The following is a 23,912-nucleotide window of genomic DNA, read 5'->3' on the forward strand; positions in this document are numbered from 1 at the left end:
AAATGTGCACATGTTGCAACCTAGTTAAGGAGTGAGGCGGGGGAGGCGATTGGAAGGAAGACTCCCTCAGCGTAATCATCGGACGAATTTGCGCATGTGCTCCTCTCAATGCTTTTCTTTTGGGGTTAGTATGAAACTGTGTAAATCTGGGGCTTGAGGGGTCTCAGGCTGGCTCATCAACACCACAAAAGCCATCATCACAGCTGGCCCCCTTGCTGAACAGGCACTGAGAATAAATGACTCCCTTGCTCCTGCAGTTGGCCCACCCAGGGTAAGGTTGAGTTTGATGGGACCAATGACCGCAGCGGAAGGTGAACGAGGCGGGACTGGTGTTCTGTAAATCTAGGACCTGCAAATTGCGGTGATATTGCTATGACTATGAAGATATTACAGAACTGTTCCAGCATTCTGCGAGTCTTGCTTGAAGGATGTTAAATAGACTCACCAGTGTGGGAGCTGTCTTGGGAAAACAGGCAGCTAGCAGCCATCTGTGTGTCCTAGTTGCTCTCTGAGGTTCTTTTAGAGCAGCATAATCACTAGGCTGCCATTCAAGAGATCGCTCGACTCCTTCTGTTCCTTATACGATGATTTAAGTTAGCAGCGATTTGCAGCACGTTCTAACACCTCTGCATTGTTCTCCGTACAAGGGGTTGGTTGGTGTATGTGGTACAGTAATAGTTTGGAATGAAGGTTATACCAATATCTCAAGCAGATTTCCCTTCAAAGAGAGTGGAGCTGAAAACATTCTCCAGAGGATTGTGCAGCTGAGGCCGTAAGCAGGATGCCAATATTTTATTCTGAACTCAATGTAACGTTTCCAAAATTCATTGCCAACAGAGTTCTTGACCCTGGGAATGTTAAGCTTTTATAGCTGCTGGGCATGTTGCTAAAAAGTCAATACATGTTTTACAGTTTCATTGTAATTTCAAGGCCTTGGCCATATCTGATGATCATTCTGTTTTCTTGGAATAAGGAGGAGAATAACCTGGATATCCATGTCCACCTGAAATGGATTCTGGCCTTTTTATGTATGTGCAATTGCCCATCTTCTTGCCTATCTAGCCAAGAGCATGTGCTGCTTCACTACTCGGTTTGTGTGCGCACATCCCATAGGGACATTCAAAAGTAGCGTGTGCTGAAAATCCGGTTCTTCCTGTGCAGCGCCCTGAACTGAACCTGCCTAGTTAGGAATCTGATGAGAGGAAAGACCTTTCACTTTTCAAATCTGATCCAAAGTAAGAGATTAAAGAATCCCAAAGGAAACACCTATTGTATGATTTTTGAGCACAAATACACTCCAACGGAAGGTGTCCTGCTGTACAAGAAAAAGACACGAGGACTGCCCAAGACTTTTCTTTATGAGCAGGGGTCGCCACAGCTTGTAGGCAGCAAGATTAAAAATAAAAAAGTGGTGGTAGGGAGGACCAGGAGATAGAGTGGGAATGAAAGAAACCAAAAGCAGGTGATTAGGGATACAGCACGCAATCCACCCATAAATTTGCCTGGAGATAGATGAAAAAGCCACCACCAAATGACAGAAGCATTTGCAGCATTTTAATGGCCTACCCTTTCCTTCCTTTGCCTATTGCTTTACTTTTAATGGAAGGTGCTGTCTAAGATGCCAGAGGCCCCTTATAGAGCATCAATTATTTCTCCCATTTTTCCCCTTGCAATCAGAGCTCCCCCCTTTCCTCAGCATGCGTGTGAGCCCTCCATAAAGATGGGCTGATTTTATAGACTTAAACCAAACCAAAACCCTCTGGAAAAGCCCTATGCAGGGATATGTATAAATTAGATGTAGAAACCCAGATCTCTTCTGCCCATCTTTGATGGAGAGGAGGAACTGCAAATGTACATTGTGTTTAGGGCAGTACAAGAGGGTACAGTTTGTGAGTACTGGGATGGAATTAACCATAGGAAAATTTAGGCTAATAAAACCCATGCTAGTGTGTCTCTCTCTTCTGTGCTATTGATTAGATTGTGGATTAGTCTCCCAACGGAAGCAGTAGGAGCCTCCTGGTTTATGACATTTAAAACTATACTGGACAAAGCACTAGAGGACGTGATATAGGGAACAATTCTGCATTGGCCAGTGGGTAACATAAGTCAGGTGCTTTTCTAGTTGCTTAGATTCTAGGGAGGTTGCTAATGTAGAAGGTAAGAGATTTCCTGGTACATGTAGAAAAAAGCAGGGGACAATCATAGTGTCCTGGCTAATGTCCATTCAATTAATAAAACAGATGGTAATGGACAGGCCCGCATCTGAGGGATGGCGGAGCACATAACAGCGTAGAGATACCAAGAATGATAGCGCCTTTGAAATGCCTAAGTTGGACAGATAGCTTGGGACTCTCGGCGTTGGAGGTCTACCGTGGACTGCTATGGGAACAGCATAGGTAGGCAAACATGAGTGCTTTGGAAAATCCCACTCATACAGGCTGCTATATAATGAATGCACTAGAGTATCAAATTCAGTGGGTTGAGAAGTGCCTTGGACTACCCTGGCATATGAAACATATTTCTGTCTGTCAATTCTGTTCTGCTACATAGATACCAGGCTACATGTTTAATACAAAGATGGGCCCAAACCAAAAGACTGTCCCTATAGAGGTGCAGGCCGGATCACTACATCCAAACACGTGCAAACTTTGGGGAAGTTGATTCTGATATGATTTGGAGTCAATCCTTCTCTGCATTAAAAGGAAATAATTTCTGTATGTGCTGGTGATCTAAAGCCAATATTAGTTACATTAAAAAATGAAACAAAAAAAAAGGTGTTCAAGGGTTAAATGAAAAATATGCCTTTAAAAAAGAGATTCATTGGGTGTTAATAAGCACCAACTGAACTGTCACTTGTGTTACCATCTGGCACAGTGCACCAGGGCCTAGAGGAGTACCGGAAATGTTACAGTGCCCTTGTCCTATAACAGGATCTTTGCTTATGGTGACTAAACCATCAGCAACTCCTAAATGACAACAGATCTGAAAATGCAAAATACTTCATTGGGTTAGCTGTTTAAACTAAAGATAATGTTGAATTTGAAGAAACAACTCTCCAGCCACAACAAAATCCTCAGCCGGTATTATGGGAGAGTGGTGCAGATTTTATCTGGCTAGAGGAGCTGCGGTGGGGACAAATGAATAGAAAGAGTGAAGGCCTTTAAAGCTACTAGTTTCCTTCACTGGTGACTGATGTGCATGAGCGTGCCTTGCTGACCTAGCTCCTCCAACTTTTACCGAGTAGTTCCATCTTCTTCAAGGGGGTACTCCTGTGTATAAGGGTTGCAGGATCAGTCCTTAATTCTTCTGTTCCTTCCAATCTTTAGTTCCTCCTTCTGTCTCTTTCACACTCTGTGTGTGTGTGTGTGTTGGAGATTTTCAAAGCACTGCAGAGGAGTTAGTCACACATCTTCCATTGAAATTAATTCTGATTGGCTGTGATTATAATACAATCATTGCTGAAAATATAGCACAGAAATTCCCAATCTGTTGCCGGTCCACAGACCACTAGCTGATGGACTCTGCAGAGCATGCTGGTCATCTGGTGTGGGCTACTCCCCCTTAATTCCAGCTGCTAAATAGCATTAAAAGAAGATTGAAAATACAGGAATACTTTCCTACTGTTACTTTTCCTGGAGGATATATATATATATATATATAATATAAACGTTTTGGCCAGCACAGCCGTAATCAGGGAAACATGAAAGTCTGTGTTGGCAAAAATGGCTATGTTTTATTGTTAGAATGAATAATTAAACAGATTAAATGTGAATATCCATACAATAGATATTTAGAATTGGCACAATGTTAGGGTCATCAGCTATTTATAGATTCATAGGCCTGAAAGAGACCTCCAGGTCATCTAGTCCAGTCCCCTGCATTCATTCTGGAGTACAAAATAATTGTATCTTGATCTGAGGATGCTGGGTCATGACATCACAACATTTGCATGTTCCCATCTTGACATGGGTAAGTGCCTGATCACACTGCATCATCATGCCGTGATGCAACATAGTGAGATCAGTTGCAATCCCAGTGTTGTGGTGTGAAGTTCTGCTCTATACTGAGGAATGTCTGATCTCAGGCTTTATCACAGAAGCTAAACAACCCAAACAGCATCACTGATTAAGTTACAAAATGAAGTTGTTTTAGTATCAATCGTTAGGTAGAAGCGGACAGATTTAGTGTTGGATGGATAACAATTAAAGCTGGGTCCAAATCAAAATGCATCAAACTCTGGGAAATTCATATCTGGACGTAGGTCCAGATCAGAAGTTTGTCGGTGGCCCTTCTATCGTCAGAATGAGGTGAACCGAGACCCTAGACTCAAACACTTGTGATTTTTGTGAACACTTGGATCTGATTCCTAACTGCACCTTGAGCTCATTGTTAAGAATAATACCAATAACACAAGGAAACCAACACCACTGTAACAGCAAAGAGTTCACCTATTTTTACTATAATCTGTCTGTCTCTGAATTTCTGGGAGGCCTATCACCATAATGAGTTCTGTTAGGGAGGTGGAAATTGAATCAACTACATTGTGCAACAATTTGTCCTATTAAGCAGGTAAACAAAGTGTCCTATTATCTATCAGACAGTCCAGAAGTCAACTATCCACATGAGCGGATCCACTAGATCAGTGTATAGAGCAACCTACTTGGAGACATTCCCTTTATAACACCCAGATCAAGCACTGGGATGAACTATTCTGGGAAAAGAGACTAACTCCGGTTGGATCAGAATTAGACTGTACTGGAGTTCTGCATGATACTTTGATAGCTTGGAACATAACACTCACCCCAATCTTTAAACATCTCCAGTAGAGTCATTGCCAAGACATACCTGAGCATTTTAAAGGACACTTCAGACGAAAGTTTAATGAGCCCAAATGCAACATTTACCCTCCTTCTGATATAATAACCTATGGAATGGGATACTCACTATTGGGCAGAGTCATTAAGTTGATATTCCCGGGACCGGTTGAAGCACTCCTGGATTCCAGAATCTGCCCAGAGTCTCATCATAGCTGACAGCAGCTCTGGGGAGAAGGGCTCTGTGTCCTCCATTCGACTTACTACATCACAGACCATCTTAGCATCAGCCTAGAGAGGAAAGAAGCAACAGGTCACATGAGTTGCTGAGATGTATTCTGGAACTGGAGAATTGTCCTCTCCTTCTTGAGACTCCTAAATAATTGAGAGAGTCCTCAGCTTTAGAGCCCACAAGTTTGAGTCATGTTTTAGGATTCATAGCAGAGCCATCCAGTAGAGTAGCCAGAATTAAGGCCGGAATGAGGATGTGTCAAAGAAGCCATTAGGAAGCGATGGTCTCCTAGTACATATTTGCACAATCCACATTATACAAAGTTATGGTAGTGAAGTATGTCCAATTAGCAAATGGACCAATATGTATAATGTATGTACATCTCATGGGCTATTCAGCAACACAAATAATCCGGATACAGTGCAGTTACGTATGTATGTAAATTACCAGTAAAGTGAGGTATGGGCTGGGCCAAATTCTGTTTAGTCATGTGTCACCCCACCGAAGTAAAGAGGATTATCGTACGATAAGATAAGTAGAATACAGCCTATTAGACTATTTCAGATTTGTCTACTACTACTTCCTCTTGCCCATGATTTCACACCAGCATACGATGACATTATTGAGAATTCATAATAATAATTACATGCTGCAGATGTACATGGTGCGACACAATTTGGATGAAGATAGATATTCTGTCATGATGAATTTACAGTGTATCACAGGATGACCACAAACAAGAGGAGACAACTGCATAGGGAGGGGGAGGAGAGGGGAAGTTACTTTAAGATAGTCACTTACAACTGTGTGCGCCGGCACTGACTCGTCAAAGCTTTTTGTCATGGGTACTCTAAGGGTTTCCTTCCTCTTCCTCCCTTATTGATAGGCCTGGCAGAATTCAATTTTCATTTTTTTTGGTAATTTTGATGGATAATATTGATGTTTATTTTTACGCCTTTTTTCAGTTTTCTTCAATTTAAATGTTCACGGTTGCGCAAAATTATGCGTGTTAATCTTTCCCCCCAATTTTTATTGATTTAAATTTTCATAGTTGGGGGAATTATGCGGGGGGGTCAGACAAGGGAGGGGAGGTCAGATAATAATTATTTAATGACAGTAGATGTTGAGATTCAAAAGGTTGCAGCTTCATAACCATTATAACACGAACTGTCCACATCATATGCCAAAATACACGAAGTAAATAGCCTTAAATCAAACTAAGTTCTCAAGCAGCATTTTTCTTTCTTTGAATATCTGTGCATGTGGATTATCATCAATGGAAATATTTTTTCATTAGTTTGTGTGTGCAGTGAAATAGACATTTATCTCCATTTACCAATAAAAATCGAATCCTTCCAAGTCTACTTTCTGATTAGCCTATTTGCTGAGTTCTTATGCTCGCCCACTATCCATCCCATCCCCCCATGTGCACACCTACACCCACAACAGAGTTGGCAAGGAGCTACAAGGCTTTGGAAGTAAGAATTCACACATTTCAGTGGCGGCCCTGAGTAGTACCGCTGAGGTGTCCGTCTGCTGTACTGGTGCAGCAGATCGGAAACCACTGCTCTCAGAGAGCACTCATGCACTTACGTCCGCTTGGGTGCCATGTACGATGCTGCTGTTCTCTGTTCTAAAGTTGTCCAAAGAGGCATAACTTGTTCTGTAAATGTGCCCCTGTGATCAATAGTCTATAACGAGAACAGAGGATGCGGCACCTGCAGGTTTTTATGTCTCTGATCTCTTTGCCAACTGGACAATTCCGAAAGCTGCTGGGCCAACATCTCCTACCCAGAGTGCCCTGAAACTGCTTCAGCTCACTGTCAAACTTCATCAGCTGCCTGCTTCTAAACAATAGTTCAGTGGTGGGGGAGGGTTAGCTCAGTGGTTTGAGCATTGGCCTGCTAAACCCAGGGTTGTGAGTTCAATCCTTAAGGGGGCCATTTAGGGATCTGGGGCAAAAATTGGGGATTGGTCCTGCTTTGAGCAAGGCTTGGACTAGATGACCTCCTGAGGTCCCTTCCAACCCTGATATTCTATGATTCTATGAATTGTCATCCATCTCTTCATCCCCCTGGAGCACTGGACCCTTCTTAGCTGCACAAAAAGGGGACTGAATAGCCTAGGGGATTGGCACTGGGATATTAGATCTTTCCCTTGCTAGGTCACCTGTTCAGATCCAACCTAGGGACTGAAAGTCACGGCCCTCTTGGTGGCCCAAACCTAGTTCTCAATCAAGTGTCACTATCCCAAAACATCCAGCCGGACTGGAAGTCTCAGCAGAGATGCTAAAGACTTCAAGAGCCTGGAGCTGCAAGTTGTATCTGGAGAGAGTGTAGGCAAAGCTTGCACTGCCTGTGCTCATATGGTACAGCTCCTGTGCACACAGAGTGGAATTCAGTCTCTGGGACTGTCACCCTGACACATTTCCTGAGCACTGGCATTATCTGAAAAATAAATAAAAGATCAGTACTGGGCTGCTGGGTATCAAGCTCTGGTGAAGCCAGAATGCTTCTGACTGAGCTCTCATGGGTTATGTTAATTGACAAGATACTCTCTAGTTGGTTCCATAGACTGGGACCTGTTTGGTGAGCAGTTCCTAGAGGTTCTACTGGCTGCATTCTGGAGTGTTTTCCTTGGAAAAGCATGCCAACTGGCTGACTGTAACAAAGCTGAGCAAAATTTTTCAGGTGAATAGTTTTTATTCACCGAAAATTTCAGTTTTGGGTGGACCAAAACTATTAGTGGATTCAAACAGAATTTGGTGAAGAGTTTCAACCAAAAAAAAAAAAAAAAAAGGAAAGAAAAATTCAAAGTGACATTTTCAAAGTGAAACATTTCAACTTTTTATTTTGAAACAATGATTCATTTGAAAATTGAGTTACTTTTAATTTTAAAACAACGAAACACCCCAAACCAAACCAAAATGTATTGATTTGGGTCATATGAAACATTTATTTCAACCCAAAACTAAATTTTTGGGGGGTTTTTCAGTGAGAAAAATATCATTTCTGGATTGACTTGAAATTTAATATTTTTTTCCGATTTATTTGGTTCAGCCACCCAACTGAAAAATCAATTATTTGCTCTGCTCTAAGATTCTAGTATCACTTTCTTTTTTATGGCTGTTAAGTGTTGTCCAAAGATCATTTGGAACTCATCATGGACAATATATTCCTAAAAGCATGAATAAAAATGTAATTAGTGTCAGCTGGTGTAAAACACCAAAAAGCTTTGCTAGGATAACAATTGCATGGTTTCAAGAACTGGTTCATATCTGCCAAATCAGAATCCTCTGCTCACAAACTGATTTCAATAGGGCTTCCCTATGATCTAGTTTCATGTATTTTTATTGATTTCCCTTCCCTATTTTCATTACAGGCAATTTTTCTTTCTTTTTCTAAAGAAAAAGGATTTGGGTGACTTTAGCGTTTATGAAAGTGAGAGATTAGCAGCCCACGCTCAGGCCCTGCGTAGTGTAGGCACTCAGCCACCTTCTCAGACAGTGTCCTGACAACACACTTTGCTCTCCATCTGCTACTCCCACCCTAGTCATGGGCTTCCACATTGCACCTCAGTCTTGACCTGCCACCCTCGTCCTCTATTCCAGTCCAGCATCCTACTTGCACCCTTCATGCCTAGCCCATCAGACCCTGTGCTGTCACAATCCTAGATGTTTCACGGTGAGGGAATGCTGGACACTAGTGTCACGGATGAGCAATCACAAGGGATTTTCAGCCACATTCTGGTCTCATTTACACCAGTGAAAATCTGGAGCAACTGCATTTACTTCAGTGGAGGGTTTTTTCATATTGGTGCAGCCTGGATTGGCATGTGGAACCTGGAATTTGAACTCATCTTTCTAGAGGTGTGACTAGTTAATATGTTATCTCATGGCATCAGTCCAGTTCCCCAGGAAGTTTTTCTTATGGTTTTGGCACCCAGAGGAATTTTCTGCAAGTAGGAAATGTCATCTGCATTTGGACAATTCCAAGTGAATGAATGCATTTCGCATGTAATTCATGCTTGTGCAGAGAGCCAGAACTGGCCGTATGCAGCTCTCAAAATAAGGCCTAAGTGGGATTTAAATAGTTAATAGGCTTTGCGCTGGCCCTCTGCGTTTTTGGACAGCTGTAAATGGGTCACGTTGCAGCCCACTGTGCTGAGAACAACATGCAGTAGCTGAAGGATATTTTGGAAAGTTTTGCTCTTGGTGACTAGATTGCTGAATGTTAATACACCGAAACACAAACAATTACAGCGAGAGCTAGTTCCGCACAGGACTGCTGAGAAAGCTGTTCATTAGAATATATAATTAATTTCTTGATGTGGTCTCTGGTCTCGGTGAACCTGTTGAGTGACCTTCGCTTGTAATGCTTTGTCTCAAGTGCTTAAACTGGCCCCAGGGAGAGAGTCCAGTGCATCAGCTGCACGGTATTTGGTTATTCCCAACACAGCTGCTGCATTAGCTGAGCTTCAGACACTGAGCATCCAAGCAGCTGGCAGAGAAGAATAACAGGATAAGGCATCTCGCAGTCAGTGATAAAGTGAGACAAGTCGCTAGGGGAAATTGATAGGAGGGGCAAGACTTCACTGCAGAGAAGTGCGGAGTCCTCAGGGCAGCTTGGCTACTAGCAGATGCAGGGCCACATCCACAGCTGGGGTAAATTGTTGTAGCTCCATTGAAGTCAATGGAATGCCGACAATTTACACAAGGGGAGGATCTGGTCTGAGGACTTTACAATGTAATTCAAAGGGGGAAGCAAGTCATAGCCCCTTACAGCCTGTCAGGGGTCAGGACACTCTCCTACCTGTCAGCCTTTTCTTTTCTTCAATGTCATCAGACAAAAAAGAAACACAGGGGAGGGAATTATTTTTGATTGATCATTTTTGAAAATGATTTTTAAGAGCAGGTTAGACAAGCACCTGTCAGGAATTGTCTAAATAATAACTAGTCCTGCCATGAGTGCAGGAGACTGGACTAGATGACCTCTTGAGGTCCCTTCCAGTTCTATGATTCTAAACTCTCTGGACCGAAATCTGAGCCTAGGTAACTGCAGGGACTTCAGGGGAGTTACACAAGTTGTGAACCTGACCCTCCTCGTTCAAATATGGCCTGATTTAAATGCCCAAAAGATAGAAAATTCCAAATTGTGCCTTTGTTGCCAGCGTTAATTCACTATGCTCGCACCTAAGGGTTTTCGTGTTCTCAGAACGGTGAGCAGCTTTGCAAGTCGCGCAGGATGAATTGTGCGGGCACAGCTGAATTTAGGATGAGTGTGAAGCCTGTCAAGGGGTGTGTGGGGTGCTTTACAATCCTCCTGAGTTCCATGAGATCTCCAGCCATCTGGGCTGGGGTCATCCAGGTAGCACCAAGCCCCAAATCTGTTCGATTCCAAACTCCTGCAAACTTGGCAATGAAACCCAAACTTTAGACCTTAGTTCTATCTGGGTGACACTGACCCTACCGTGCAGTGGGAGCTGACAGATTATTTATCACGTCAGAAACGGGAACTATGCAAAATTTCAGAAAGGGAAACGATGCAAAAATGAGGAGGTTAATTAAACAGAAATTAAAAGGTACAGTGACTAGAGTGAAATCCCTGCAAGCTGCATGGATGCTTTTCAAAGACACTATAATAGAGGCTCAACTTAAATGTATGCCCCAAATTAAAAAACACAGTAAAAGAACTAAAAAAGAGCCACCGTGACTTAACAACTATGTAAAAGAAGCAGTGAGAGATAAAAAGGCATCTTTTAAAAAGTGGAAGTCAAATCCTAGTGAGGTAAATAGAAAGGAGCATAAACACTGCCAAATTAAATGTAAAAATGTAATAAGAAAAGCCAAAAAGGAGTTTGAAGAACAGCTAGCCAAAAACTCAAAAGGTAATAACAAAATGTTTTTTTAGTACATCAGGAGCAGGAAGCCTGCTAAACAACCAGTGGGGCCCCTGGACGATCGAGATACAAAAGGAGCACTTAAAGACGATAAAGTCATCACAGAGAAACTAAATGAATTCTCTGCTTCCGTCTTCACGGCTGAGGATGTTAGGGAGGTTCCCAAACCTGAGCCGTCTTTTGTAGGTGAAAAATCTGAGAAATTGTCCCAGGTTGAAGTGTCACTAGAGGAAGTTTTGGAATTAATTGAGAAACTTAACAGTAACAAGTCACCAGATGGCATTCACCCAAGTGTTCTGAAAGAACTCAAATGTGAAACTGCAGAACTATTAACTATGGTTTGTAACCTGTCCTTTAAATCAGGTACTGTACCCAATGACTGGAAGATAGCTAATGTAATGCCAATATTTAAGAAGGGCTCTAGAGGTGATCCTGGCAATTACAGACTGGTAAGTCTAACAACAGTACTGGGCAAATTAGTTGAAACAATAGTAAAGAATAAAATTGTCAGACACATAGAAGAACATAAATTGTTGTGCAAAAGTCAACATGGGTTCTGTAAAGGGAGATCATGTCTTACTAATCTATTAGAGTTCTTTGAGGGGGTCAACAAACATGTGGACAAGGGGGATCCAGTGGACATAGTGTACTTAGATTTCCAGAAAGCCTTTCACAAGGTCCCTCACCAAAGGCTCTTAGGTAAGTTAAGTTGTCATGGGATAAGAGGGAAGATCCTTTCATGGATTGAGAACTGGTTAAAAGACAGGGACCAAAAGGTAGGAATAAATGGTAAATTTTCAGAATGGAGAGAGATAACTAGTGGTGTTTCCCAAGGGTCAATCCTAAGACCAATCCTATTCAACTTATTCATAAATGATCTGGAGAAAGGGATAAACAGTGAGGTGGCAAAGTTTGCAGATGATACTAAACTGCTCAAGATAGTTAAGACCAAAGCAGACTGTGAAGAACTTCAAAAAGATCTCACAAAACTAAGTGACTGGGCAATAAAATGGCAAATGAAATTTAATGTGGATAAATGTAAAGTAATACACATTGGAAAAAATAACCCCAACTATACATACAATATGACGGGGGCTAATTTAGCTACAACTAATCAGGAGAAAGATCTTGGAGTCATCATGGATAGTTCTCTGAAGACGTCCGTGCAGTGGTAGTCAAAACAGCAAACGGGATGTTAGAAATAATTAAAAAAGGGATAGAGAATAAGACAGAGAATATCTTATTGCCCTTATATAAATCCATGGTACACCCACATCTTGAATACTGTGTACAGATGTGGTCCCCTCATCCAAAAAAGATATACTGGAATTAGAAAAGGTTCAGAGAAGGGCAACTAAAATGATTAGGGGTTTGGAACGGGTCACATATGAGGAGAGATTAAAGAGGCTAGGACTTTTCAGCTTGGAAAAGAAGAGACTAAGGGGGGATATGATAGAGGTATATAAAATCATAAGTGGTGTGGAGAAAGTGAATAAGGAAAACTTATTCACTTGTTCCCATAATAGAAGAACTAGGGGCCACCAAATGAAATTAATGGGTAACAGGAGGAGGGATAGCTCAGTGGTTTGAGCATTGTCCTGCTAAACCCAGGGTTGTGAGTTCAATCCTTGAGGGGGCCATTTAGGGATCTGGGGCAAAAACTGGGGATTGGTCCTGCTTTGTGCCTGGGGTTGGACTAGATTAATAGATACTAACGTCAGAAGGGACCATTATGATCATCTAGTCCAACCTCCTGCACAACGCAGGCCACAGAATCTCACCCACCCACTCCTGCGAAAAACCTCTCACCTATGTCTGAGCTACCTCAAATCATGGTTTAAAGACTTCAAGGAGCAGAGAATCCTCCAGCAAGTGACCCGTGCCTCATGCTACAGAGGAAGGTGAAAAACCTCCAGGGCCTCTTCCAATCTGCCCTGGAGGAAAATTCCTTCCTGACCCCAAATATGGCGATCAGCTAAACCCTGAGCATATGGCAAGATTCACCAGCCAGATACCCAGGAAAGAATTTTCTGTAGTAACTCTCATCCCACCTCATCTAACATCCCATCACAGGCCAGTGGGCCTATTTACCATGAATATTTAAAGATCAATTGATTACCAAAATCATGTTATCCCATCATACCATCTCCTCCATAAACTTATCGAGTTTAATCTTAAAGCCAGATAGGTCTTTTGCCCCCACTGCTTCCCTTGGAAGGCTATTCCATAAGTTCACTCCTTTGATGGTTAGAAACCTTCATCTAATTTCAAGTCTAAACTTCCCAATGACCAATTTATATCCATTTGTTCTTGTGTCCACATAGGTACTAAGCTTAAATAATTCCTCTCCCTCTCCGGTATTTATCCCTCTGATATATTTATAGAGAGCAATCATATCTCCCCTCAACCTTCTTTTAGTTAGGCTAAACAAGCCAAGCTCCTTGAGTCTCCTTTCATAAGACAGGTTTTCCATTCCTTGGATCACCCTAGTAGATGACCTCCTGTGGTCCCTTCCAACCCTGATATTCTATGAAAAGGAAGTTTTTCTTCACTCAGAGCACAGTCAACCTGTGGAACTCCTTGCCTGAGGAGGTTGTGAAGGCTAGGACTATAACAGGGTTTAAAAGAGAACTGGATAAATTCATGGAGGTTAAGTCCATTAATGGCTATTAGCCAGGATGGGTAAGGAATGGTGTCGCTAGCCTCTGTTTGTCAGAGGGTGGAGACGGATGGCAGGAGAGAGATCATTGATCATTACCTGTTAGGTTCACTCCCTCTGGAGCACCTGGCATTGGCCACTGTCAGTAGACAGGATACTGGGCTGGATGGACCTTTAGTCTGACCCAGTATGGCTGTTCTTATGTTCTTACGTCCAGGGGGTGATTAGAAAGGAGGAGAGAGAGGGTGGAGTTTAATGTATCCCTCTATGTTGACATTTCCCATTACCCTCAATGCCAAAATGACTCAGGTTTATCTTGCTGCTTCTCTCACTGGTTCAGAACTAAGGATGTGAAAGAAGGCACCTGAGATATCACGACACAGTGACTGCTATGGCAGAAGGGAAGCTGCAGTATTTTCCCCCCTCCTGCTGTAGAGTTTTACACTAGAGCCAGCAGTCAAATTGCAGTTAACGTGTCTCTTGACCACAACTAAAACTTCACACCAGCCTCAAGTGGTAGCCACTGACCACTGAGCTACAAATCCCCCCGTCATTGTTATTTATAATTTGTCCTGCGGTAGTGCCCAAAGGACCCAATAAAGGACCTGGTTCCCATTGTGATATGCACCGTGCACACCTACGATGGAAAGACCTTTGCGGTCTCTGCCTCAAAGCGCTTACGGTCACTTCTGCACAGACAAGCACTGCAGGATAATGACTAAAAATCAGACTGGGAGACCCATCATCCATGATTCAGGCGGTTTTTCCAAAAAGACGCTTGTAGAACTGTGTTCCAGCAAAGACTGTATTTTTGATATTTCAGATGACTACAGGGATGGGGTAGCAGCCACTTTGAGTGTGGTCAAGTTAACTTCCACTAGCTTCATAGTTACTTCTCCCATTGCTGAGAACCTGCCATGACCTGGGGATATAAAGTTTAACTGTGCTTCATCTTGCCGAGGTGCACAGATATCCTCCCACCCATTGCACATCTGTGTAGGGGCGAGGTATAATGTCCTCCTTGCAATCCTGTGAGTATACTGACTTTGCAAAGCTACTGCAATTGCCAGTGTGGATGAGAAGGGATAGGGCGCACTCTGTCCCTCTCAAATAGCCAATGGCGCTAGTGCTACATAAAGAGGCATGCAAACTGCACCCTCTTCAAGTATGGTTTAATAGTGAGGCCATAATGGAGCTCTCACCAGGGCTCTCCACTTCCACAACACCCTGAATGCAGAGCTCTGCCTTAAAGGCACCATACAAAGTCTTTATCTGCTGAACACTTATGCTGCTAAAGACTCCGTGCACATATGCTGAGTACATAGAGATTTCAGCCGTGGAGACTTAAGCTGCTGAAGACTCTAGCATTCCAGACCAGTGCTCGATGTCTCCAGCCCATAAAGTCTTTATGGGCTGTTGAAACCTCAGCACAGCTCATGAAGACTTCAGTGCATAAAATACTCTGGGCTGAATTCTTGATGCACTGAAGATTTTGTGAACATAAAGACTTCATCACAGATCACCTAGATTTGAATTTCATAGCCAGAAATATTTCTAGCCTCTTAGAGTCGCCACCAATTCCAAAAACAGTGTCTGACACATCCCCAAACCAAGACAAATGAAGAGCCTTGGTAAGTTCAGTTGATCTTGGTGGCTTGTTTCTATCCTAGAGGTCATCTTGCTCCAGCTGATATATTCATAAATAATCCATGTAGTGCTGAGAATGTGAAATTCTTTCCCTCTTTCCAGACTTTTGTAAAAGTTACAAAAACTGCCAGTAGTGAATCTACCTTGGACTGTGATTTTGTTAGATCTCATAGCTTATGTGTGGTCAGTACTTACAAGGGGGAGCACAAAGGAAAAGAGAAGAGCGGCAGGAAGTGATGGCAATCAGCCAATGTCCCTTTCCCCTCCAAGTCATTATTAAGCCAGCGTCCTGACCAGTTGTGGTCTTAAGGATTCCATTGAACCTTCTGCAAGAGTCAGGATGCTAAAGGCTTTGACCTGGCCAAATTCCAACTCAGGTAAGTATAGTTAGTATATTCTGCCTAATTACACTGGTCTCCCAGAGGTTTCTACTGGATACAATGCTCTTCCCATTGTATCCCAAACTGTTTTGCAGAGTTGCTGTGTGCTTTCAACCAGCTGCCATGTTTCAACCCTGGAGATGACTGCATTTCAGTGGCAGATGTGAAAAGATTCCTTTTAATCAGTTTGTAACATGAGCTGGGATCCTAATGGAGGAAAGAGACTATATAAATATAAGTGGTTACCATGAACTCTGTGGTGTCAAAACCATATTTAAAATACTGTACCTTGCCACACTGTCGTAAATCCTTCTCAGCTTTTATGAGACATGCTGGGGATCCTTCTGCCCCTACTCTAGGGTCTGCGTGCTGAACTAGAGAACTTCTCATATTTGGACCTGCTGTATTATTATTTAAGAGGAGGCCTTTTACTCAAGAAAAGATGTCATTGCATATCTGATTTATGACATGCTGCAGCAGGATATAAACTGAGGACATAAATGAACAGTGATGATGCAGGAGAAATGGAAACAAAACGAGATTTCTGATAGGACTCCTGTGATAGTGACTATTTGATCCTCATATGGGTCGGAGGCCCAGATAAGAACTCAATCTATTTAGCTGAACAAAGAGAAGGTTAAGGGGTGACTTGGTTAGAGTCTATAAATTTCTACATGTGGAACAAATATTTAATAATGGGTTCTTCAATCTAGCAGAAAAAGGTGTAACGTAATCCAATGGCTGGAAGTTGAAGCTAGACAAATTCAGACTGGAAATAAGGCATAATTTTGTAACAGTGGGAGTAATTAATCATAGAGTCATAGAATATCAGGGTTGGAAGGGACCTCAGGAGGTCATCTAGTCCAACCCCCTGCTCAAAGCAGGACCGATCCCTGACTAAATCATCCCAGCCAGGGCTTTGTCAAGCCTGACCTTAAAAACTTCTAGGGAAGGAGATTCCACCACCTCCCTAGGTAACGCATTCCAGTGTTTCACCATCCTCCTAGTGAAAAAGTTTTTCCTACTATCCAACCTAAATCTACCGCACTGCAACTTGAGACCATTACTCCTCGTTCTGTCAATCATAGGAACAATTTACTAAGGATCATGGTGGATTATCTATCACTGGCAATTTTTTCAATTGAGATGGGAAGTTTTTCAGTTTTTCTGCTCTAGGAATTATTTTGGGGGCAGTTCTCTGGCCTGGGTGATACAAGAGGGATAGCTCAGTGGTTTGAGCATTGGCCTGCTATACCCAGGGTTGTGAGTTCAATCCTTGAGGGGGCCATTTAGGGAAATGGAGCAAAAATTGGGGATTGGTCCTGCTTTGAGCAGGGGGTTGGACTAGATGACCTCCTGAGGTCCCTTCCAACTCTAATATTCTATGAATCTAAGAGGTCAGATGAGATGATCACAGTGGTCCCTTTTGGCCTTGGAATCTGTGAATCTATAAGCAGTCAGGACAGGGAGGTTTTTTGGCACTGACTAACCAGCAGAACCTGCAGCTCCACTCCACCCAGGGGAATTAACTTTTGGGGAGATAAAGCATCTCTCCTAGTGGCTCTGAAAGTGGAGAAAACAGAATCTCGATGGGCAACAGAAGGGGAATTGGAGGTGGAATCATTTAATGTTTCTGCTGTACAGGTTATTCACCAAAAACAGTTTAAAAATAGCTCTTATTTTCCTTTGAGAGTCATTTTATCCAACAAAATCTGGGTTTAAATAGACATAGATGTAGCAGGCAAAATAATAATATAAAAAGCCACTAAGCCTGGACTGAAAGGGCACGGGGCCATCCGTCAATGTGTGCATTTGTTAGCTGACTTAACAAGCAATTAACGATCCAAGAGGAGAAAACACACCTTTTTTTCCCTCGCACTCTCCAGGACACAGCTCTAACTGTGAATGACCTTAACATCTCCAGCCCCCTCTGGGCCCAGCAGGTAGATTTTTAAATATCACCTGGTTGACTTTTCCCCTCCTCCCCCCTGCCTCCTCCCCCATGCCTGGCTCTCCCTCTCTTCCCAAGGGGTTGGGCTTGGAGCCTCCCACCATGATTTGCCATCTGTACTGAAGCGAGCAATTAAATAAAACAAAAAACCCTCACAGTTCCCATCCCACAGGGGTTTTATCTAATGAGTATCCCGGTGGTATTTCAGATATGCAGGAGCTAAAAATATCCGGTGGGTCACCCATGGGACTGCTGGAGCGAGAACAAATGCACTGGAAGCTGCAGTGGTTTTTTTGCTCCCTTTCCTTCTCTGTAAGTACAGTTTTCCAGCTGCTCCACAACTGAACCAAGGGCAGAAGCACAGGGAACTGCTCAATGCCCTTCTGTCATACCATTCAACTGATCAGACCTCCTAGCTTCCTCCTGCAGCTCCTTAGTGACAGATGCAGGTGATTTTTTGGGGGGAAAGCCGGCTTGCAAAGGTGCAAATTTTCATTACTTTTATGTTTTATGCATTTGCTTTCTATAAGGGAAGGTAGGGCTGGCGAAAGGCACTAGTCGGACAGCCTAGGAGACTGAAGTCTCCAAGTTACTCCCACGTAGTAGCCATGTCCACTTTCTCCCTTCTGTCCCATCCTGTGTACCTCAGTGACGCCCCGGAAAAGGAAAGAGAGTTTAGCCTCTATGCCTTTCTGCACAGACAGTCATCAAGGAAACCCATTGGGACCACTAGCCTTCTCCCCTGTCTCTTATCACTATGCTGCTCACGGAAACTCTCTGGGGAGGTATTGCCTCTCTCTGGTCCCCACCCTGAAAGGCAGATATTTGTGGGGAGCCTGTTCTCACCCGCTTGACAGGGTCTTGGGGGGCTGTGAATGTCTGCCCAGGGAACTGGGATTGTTTAGTCTACGGAAGAGAAGAATGAGGGGGGATTTGATAGCTGCTTTTAACTACCTGAAAGGTGGATCCAAAGAGGATGGATCTAGACTATTCTCAGTGGTAGCAGATGACGGGAGAAGGGGTAATGGTCTCAAGTTGCAGTGGGGGAGATTTAGGTTGGATATTAGGAAAAACTTTTTCACTAGGAGAGTGGTGAAACACTGGAATGCATTACCTAGGGAGGTGGTGGAATCCCCTTCCTTAGAAGTTTTTAAGGTCAGGTTTGAGAAAGCCCTGGCTGGGATGATTTAGTTGGGGATTGGTCCTGCTCTGGGCAGGGGGTTGGACGAGATGGACCTCCAGAGGTCCCTTCCAACTCTGATATTCTATGATTCTATGATTCCTCTGTCTTCTGTGTCTCACGAGAGTGCGGGGATGTCCTAGGCACTGTTCAAAAGCAAACCTACACCCCAGCTGATGAACTGGAAAGGTTCTGTATGGGTGGTACGGGTTAGAACTTCACAAGAGAGTGAAATACATAGACAGTGATAAAGAAATGGTTTATTTATTTACTGGGAAGGGAATGATGTGTGTGTATGTGTGTGGTGGACAGTGAGTACAAACTCAGTGAATAAAGAGACAGAGTATGAACCTAACTGTAGTAGTTTAGGCTTCCCCCTTGTACCACTTTCACCAAGTCATGTAAAGTATGTCCATTTAGTTCTTCCATATGCAAATCTATGATTAATTTCGTCCCAGGGAATAGATTGTTCTTGTGTTTAAAGAATTGACTATGTAGCTGGGTGGCACAAGCAGGCGGGACTGATCAGGTCTGTCAAATAAAATGACAGTCAAGTTTGACTCAATAAGTATTATTTTTAATCACTAAAACATGCCCAAACGCAGGTCAGATTTTTCGGAGAAAGTAACTGGAGGGTAACATAAATAACTCCTAGCTATTCACCCTGTCCCAGCAGGTCAACTCCCATTGACCTTAATGGTGCAGAAGTGGGTCTTATAGAACGGATTGAAATTTTCTTAATTGAATCGTTTTCTGATGAAAAATGCCCTTTTCACAAAGCTGAAATTTTCGGTGAGAATTTCAGTATTGCTGATAAATTTCAGGAAGATGGAGATGAGGCTCCCTGGCTGTCAGCCTGGAAGGTTCTTGTCACTGTCGCTTTCCGCCCGAGAAACTGACAAAAGCTTTGCAGGAGAGCTGGTGGGCTGAGCACCCTGACTTGGCCTTGTCACCTCCTCCTGGCTCCCAGGCTGGAAAGGCAGAGAGCCCTGACTCCCTGTCTCTCCACCTCCTTCTCAGTCCAGGAGGCAGAAAGCATGGAGAACATGGAAAGGCTCAGGCTCCTGACCCCCCACATCCCCCTGGTGCGCCAGCCACCTAGGATGTTCACAGAGGTCTTGATCTAAACACAAGTGGAAGAAGACTATAATGATGTAGAATATTCTCTTTGAATCTACTTCCCTCAGAAGCCCCCTCATGGTAAATCTTTGCTTTTCTTGCAGAAGGAGAGGGTGTTTACTTGAACTCAGAACATGCTCGTATTAAACTTGCTTAGAGATTTTACAGACGTCTTTTTGACTCCATAAACTGGCAAGCGTAGGTTTAAACAGAAGGGGAATGGCAGGGGTAAATGGCTATCACTCCCCTAAACTCCATGGTGCTTCAGTGATTTACCCCAGCTGTGGATCCAGGTTGGAGTGACTGAATGCAGAACATTTCCCGTTTTGATTCACTAAATCCCAGTAAATGTCACCATTGCTGTTATTTACTCTGATTGAGCAAGGCTGTCACTTAACCTATCTCAGAGGTGCACACCATCTTTCCTCCACTGGCTGGTTGTACTCAAAGCCACATCTCATAAAATTTCAATAAAGCCAGGCTGTGTGTGGGGGGGGAACCCCCCCCCCCCAGCAGAATTACGTTTTATTAGCAATGCAATAAAAATCAAAAAGTTTCCAGCAAGCTGTAATAAGCCAGGGTACAATGTGAAAAGAATAATGACTGAACTCCTTAACACTGGCCAGGAACTGGGGATGGGCCAACTGGTTTCATAAAAATAAGGACTAACCCAAACTGGCACCAAAGTCCGAGTACGATGCGCCTGGGTGTGTTGCCTTTGGGAACCTCAACCTGGAGCTTCTGCATATAAAAATGGGAGGCTCTGTTGCTTGAGCTAAGGAATAAGGTTCACTAACCATGGAGGCACTAGCAACCTCGTAAATCTGTGTATGTGATCTAGCCACTAGAGGGAGGCAAAGAACACCACTGTGTTCGAGGGGGTTTCACAAACTTCATGAGTTGAGGTTAGAAAAAGTTGATTTAACGTTTTAAATGGCTGCATATCTGATTTCAGGCAGCATCGGAAGCAGAAGCACAGCGGTATCGCACACAGAGCTAGTGTTTTCATGGTATTTCCAGCTTGCATGAAACCTGGAAACAAGGCAAGCCTTGCCAGAAAGCCCATTCTAATGGTATTCCCACCCCACATTCAAGACCCAAGAGTGTGTCTGGGCGTCAGCGAAGCATTGAAACGTTTGGCCCATTAGCAGAACTAAACTGAACATTTTGAAATTTGTGGCCGGAGCATTTGGGTTGGGGGAGTTGCAGCAACGTGCTCCTATTCTTCTCCAGTCTGTGTCCTCCTTATCCATGCTTCCTTCTGCCTTTGTAACATTTTCTGTTGGCCTCCCACTGCTGAGGGACACTTGAATTTATGACTGCACAATCTGAGACCCAGGTAAAACACCTGATTTGTAACAAGTGCTTAGCACCTGTTTTCTTAAAGGCAGGCCTGTTTAAAGTGTCTCCAGTGGGGCACCCCAAAATTTATAGTCACTTTTGAAAATTTAGGCCTACATTCTGGTAGCTCTTTTGTTTGGAAAGCACCCGATTTCAATCTCAATCATACTGATGTCCATTAGGAATAACTCTGCTGAAATCAATGGTGTTATACTGGGGTAAAACTCAAGATGCTCGCCAGACTAATTCACATCACACAGCAGAAAGAAGCCTAACAACAACATTCAACTAGAGTAAAGCAGCTGTCTATAATGCCATGCTAACCACCTTGTGTCTTATTTGTATAAAACTGTTCACAAGAAGTGCAGACTATGTAGGCGCCAAGGGAAAGCCCTTCTGTCTCTGGTGACAGCAGAGAGCATCACCATAATTTTATAGACCAAACATGAAACAACGGCTACAGCGATGTGCAGATATCTTCCTCTGAGGCTGTGCAATATGCCTGATGGAGCAATAAGAGCCTTATTCCCTTGCTGACTTTCATATTCCACAGGAGATAAGACAATTCCACTACTTCTGGTTCTGTCTTTTTCTCCCAGCAACTTTTGTATTTTTAGTATTCACTCCATAATTTCTATGTTGAAGCCTGTTTATTGTACACCACTACATACAATGCTTATTGCTTTACACTTAGGGAAATAATGAAAAGCAATAATATTACATATTCATATTACTTATTCATAGATTCCAAGGCCAGAAAGAACCATTGTGATCATCTAGTCTGACCTATGTAACACAGGCCAGAGAATTTCCCCAAAATAATTCCTAGAGCGGAGCTTTTTGAAAAACCTCCAATCTTAATTTTAAAATTGTTAGTGTTGGAGAATCCACCATAACCCTTGGTAAATTGTTCCCATAGTCAATAACCATCACTGTCAAAAATGCATGCCTTATTTCCAGATTGAGTCTGTCTAGCTTCAACTTCTGGCCAGAGGACAATGTTATATCCTTGTCTGCTAGATTGAAGAGCTCATGATCAAATATTTTTTCCCCATGTAGATACTTCTAGACTGTGATTAAGTCATCCCTTACACTTCTGTTTAAGCTAAACGATTAGAGTTGTTATAGCTCTAAAGGATTCCAAAGCACTATGTAATATGAGAGAACGGCACCTCTAAAGTGCAGCCACCTCTGGCAACAGCAGTTTACCAACAGACTGCAACGCAATAGGAAGTGAATTACGTACATTTTGGCCGGGACACCAAGAGTTAACACGCTTTTTCTTGGTTACAAGCGGCAAGGAGTTCAGAAGGATGTCGTATCTGGCGGACAAACATTGCATGCAGCAGATTTAATATTTCCAAACATGGAATTATGGAAGGTGTTGTTCAGTATGAGAAATGGCTATTCATGCTAGTCCTCTGTATCTCTGATCCAAAAATGTGGTATTTTTTTCTTAAAAGTATGTTGTGAGCTATTAGTTGCCGGTCTGAAATACTGTCATAACTACCATCATTTCTTGTTGGCCAACAGAATTACAATACCTGCCATGGCTGTCACCAGCAGAGTATGCACGATGATCTTTCTGAGACTGGCAGAGTGTAGAAAGGGTAGATGGGATGTGATGAGTGTGAGCTAACAGCTGGACTGCTTGTTTGCATGACACATAGAGACATTTCCTTGCTCATTTTAGATATCATTATACTCTGGATTGTTTAAATCCATTCTTCTCACTTCAAGGCAGTAGATGAGAGGTGGATACTTTAGAACGTCCTAAATGTGTGAAGCAAAGATTCACTTCAGCATTTTTAATCAGATGCAGATAGTCCAGAAGAACATTACCACTTAGAGGGTGACATGCTTGATACAGTATTGGAAGGTGCTCAGATACTCCGGTGATGAGGGTGGCATAAAAACCTATATAGAGCAGAGAATGAGATCCTGGTAATGTGGTTCTGCTACACTCCCTCCTCCTCTGTATGATGTGGTTTTAGAATTCTTATATGCAAGATGATAAAGTGTCCATTAAATTAAACAGCTTTGAAGTGTTCATATTGGAGGAAGTGTTAAGGAATTATATGGCTTCCCATCCTGGGAGAACAGGAGGGGAATCTGGATATTATATACCTAGGGAAAATAAACCACTGTCTTGCATTCATACAGCACCTTGCAATCCAAAGGGTCACAAAGCGTTTTACAAACTACATGCACACACAGTTTAACTGTGAAGGAACTTCCTGACCACTGAAATGCAGCTAATTCTGGGGTGGATCATGGCAGCTATTTAACAGTGCACAACACTACTACACAAAAGTTTAGGGCCTGACAGAGAATAGCAGATCCGTTTGAAATGGAGGTGGAATTTAGGCCAGTAATTTATAAAATATAATTGCCAAAACTAGAAAATAGTCAGGACACCAGCATGAAAATCCCCCAATTTTGCAAACAGTAAGATGGTTCTTTATCTTGTTGTAAAGATCACAACATCTTCAGCACCACAGTATCTCTAGCAGCATGTTGGGGTTTGGTTCACTACGACTCAAGGGAAGAATCCCACCTATACTGATTCCTGAATGCCACTTGCTGCAGAATCTGTGTTCCCTTTGGGGGAATATACCAGGCCCCAGACTTCCCAGTTTGAATGATCTGAAAAGATCACAGCTGTAGGGGCAATGATGGGTGGGGTGAGGT

At 42.9% G+C, this 23,912-nt stretch overlaps 1 protein-coding gene across 3 annotated transcripts in view; it reads right to left on the bottom strand.

The window, feature by feature from the left end:
- Positions 1–23,912, bottom strand: part of GNAO1 (G protein subunit alpha o1) — a 298,793-nt gene that overhangs the window by 86,414 nt on the left and 188,467 nt on the right. For all 3 annotated transcript variants that reach the window (XM_037877921.2, XM_037877920.2, XM_037877922.2), the window contains exon 4: positions 4,945–5,105. In XM_037877921.2, coding sequence (XP_037733849.1) covers positions 4,945–5,105 — 161 coding nt within the window. The remainder of the gene's footprint in view (positions 1–4,944; positions 5,106–23,912) is intronic.

This window comes from Chelonia mydas, chromosome 12, assembly GCF_015237465.2.
Source record: "Chelonia mydas isolate rCheMyd1 chromosome 12, rCheMyd1.pri.v2, whole genome shotgun sequence".
Lineage (NCBI taxonomy): Eukaryota > Metazoa > Chordata > Testudines > Cheloniidae > Chelonia > Chelonia mydas.